Source organism: Otolemur garnettii, unplaced genomic scaffold, assembly GCF_000181295.1.
Source record: "Otolemur garnettii isolate 467f Iridium unplaced genomic scaffold, OtoGar3 scaffold00008, whole genome shotgun sequence".
NCBI classification, from domain to species: domain Eukaryota; kingdom Metazoa; phylum Chordata; class Mammalia; order Primates; family Galagidae; genus Otolemur; species Otolemur garnettii.
Genome location: NW_003852403.1, coordinates 17,203,167 through 17,204,481, shown reverse-complemented (window position 1 = coordinate 17,204,481; position 1,315 = coordinate 17,203,167). Strand labels below are relative to the sequence as shown.

The 1,315-nt window shown below is 60.2% G+C and overlaps 1 protein-coding gene across 1 annotated transcript; it reads right to left on the bottom strand.

Annotated features, from left to right (window-relative positions):
- Window positions 1–122: 122 nt before the first annotated feature.
- ATOH7 (atonal bHLH transcription factor 7) lies at window positions 123–983 on the bottom strand. The gene has a single exon (XM_003783616.2). It carries the CDS (start codon window positions 579–581, stop codon window positions 123–125), a length of 459 nt encoding a protein of 152 aa, XP_003783664.1. The 5' UTR covers window positions 582–983.
- Window positions 984–1,315: the final 332 nt, after the last annotated feature.

Sequence of the window (1,315 nt, the reverse complement as noted above, 5' to 3'; positions counted from 1 at the left end):
GCGTCCATAGGTCTGATGTTGGGACCCTGAAAGTTTAATATAATTCTATTGGAAGAAAGCATCCTTACAACTGTAGGTCACCGCAAGTGCCTGCGGCTGCGACCCCCGGGCGTCTCAGCGTCCTAACTGGCCATCTGGAAGGGCTCGGGCTGGAAGCCGAAGAGCCTCTGGCCGTAGGGCTCGCTCTCGCCCGGCAGCTTCGCGCCCGCGAAGGGGAGGTAGTGGTCGCGGCCGAAGTGCTCGCAGTGCAGACTGACCCAGTCCCGCTCCGAGCCGAAGCGCTCGGCCTCGGCCAGGATGCGGGTCAGAGCCATGATGTAACTCAGCGCCATCTGCAGGGTCTCGTACTTGGACAGTTTTTTATCCTGGCCCCACTGGGGCACCACCCTGCGCAGGCGGTCGAACGCGGTGTTGAGCCCCTGCATGCGGCGGCGCTCGCGCGCGTTGGCCGCCAGGCGCCTGCGCGCCGCGCTCTCCAGTCGCCCGGCGCCGGCGCACGAGCCCGCGCACTCCGCGCCTCCCGCGCACTGCGGCGCGGCGCGCGCTCCTGCCGGCGGGCCGCTGGGCTTGCAGGACTTCATGTCCGGCCTGAAGCAGCGAGGCGCCGAGGTCGCCCGCCCGCTCAGCACCCGCGTGGACTTGTCTGGCCAGCCGCTTCCCAGTGGCTCTTCTTAGCAAATAAGTCATAAACAGAGCGACTCACGTGCAGTCAAACAGTTTACAGGAGGGGAGTGTGGGACTCGGCCTTCTGTCCTGCTGGATAACTAGGTTGATGTCTCTTCACTTGCCCAAGTTTAGGGGAAAATTGAGACGCTCAAGAGACAGTCATTTTCTCAAGGTGAAGTTGAAAAAGAGAAAGCAAGCTTCCTGCAAGAGAGTTTGGCGTGGCTGGTTCGGGGAAGGCCTCTCAAGTCCTCTGGGAAAGCCCGAGGCTCCTTTCCAGGAAGATGAAATCGTCCCCGAAGCTCAGACAGGGAAAGAGCGCTTTTAGCGCAGTAGCCGTCGGAGAGTGCTGGATGAATCTTTTCACGGAGGAGAATTTATAGCAAAGGGCTGAAGGAGGGAACAGGTGGTGGCAGGTGGGCGGGCGTCCCTCGGCTTCTATCTCAGCACCTTCCTACCCTGGGAACTGCGGGGGGGAGGGGGCGACGCACAGCAAAATCCTGACATTACAGCCTTAGTCTGTTGAAGTTTCTCCAAAGCTATGTCCAGCACTAACTAACACACCATCTGGAGTGGCCTGGCTGTCCCTAAAAGAATAACAAGGTGGGGGTAGGGGGAAAAGCTTGGCCTATCTTTTCCCATATCAGCAGAC

Excerpts from the sequence above, each read along its gene's own strand:
- ATOH7 (XM_003783616.2), bottom strand. The coding sequence starts at position 581 with ATGAAGTCCTGCAAGCCCAGCGGCCCGCCGGCAGGAGCGCGCGCCGCG.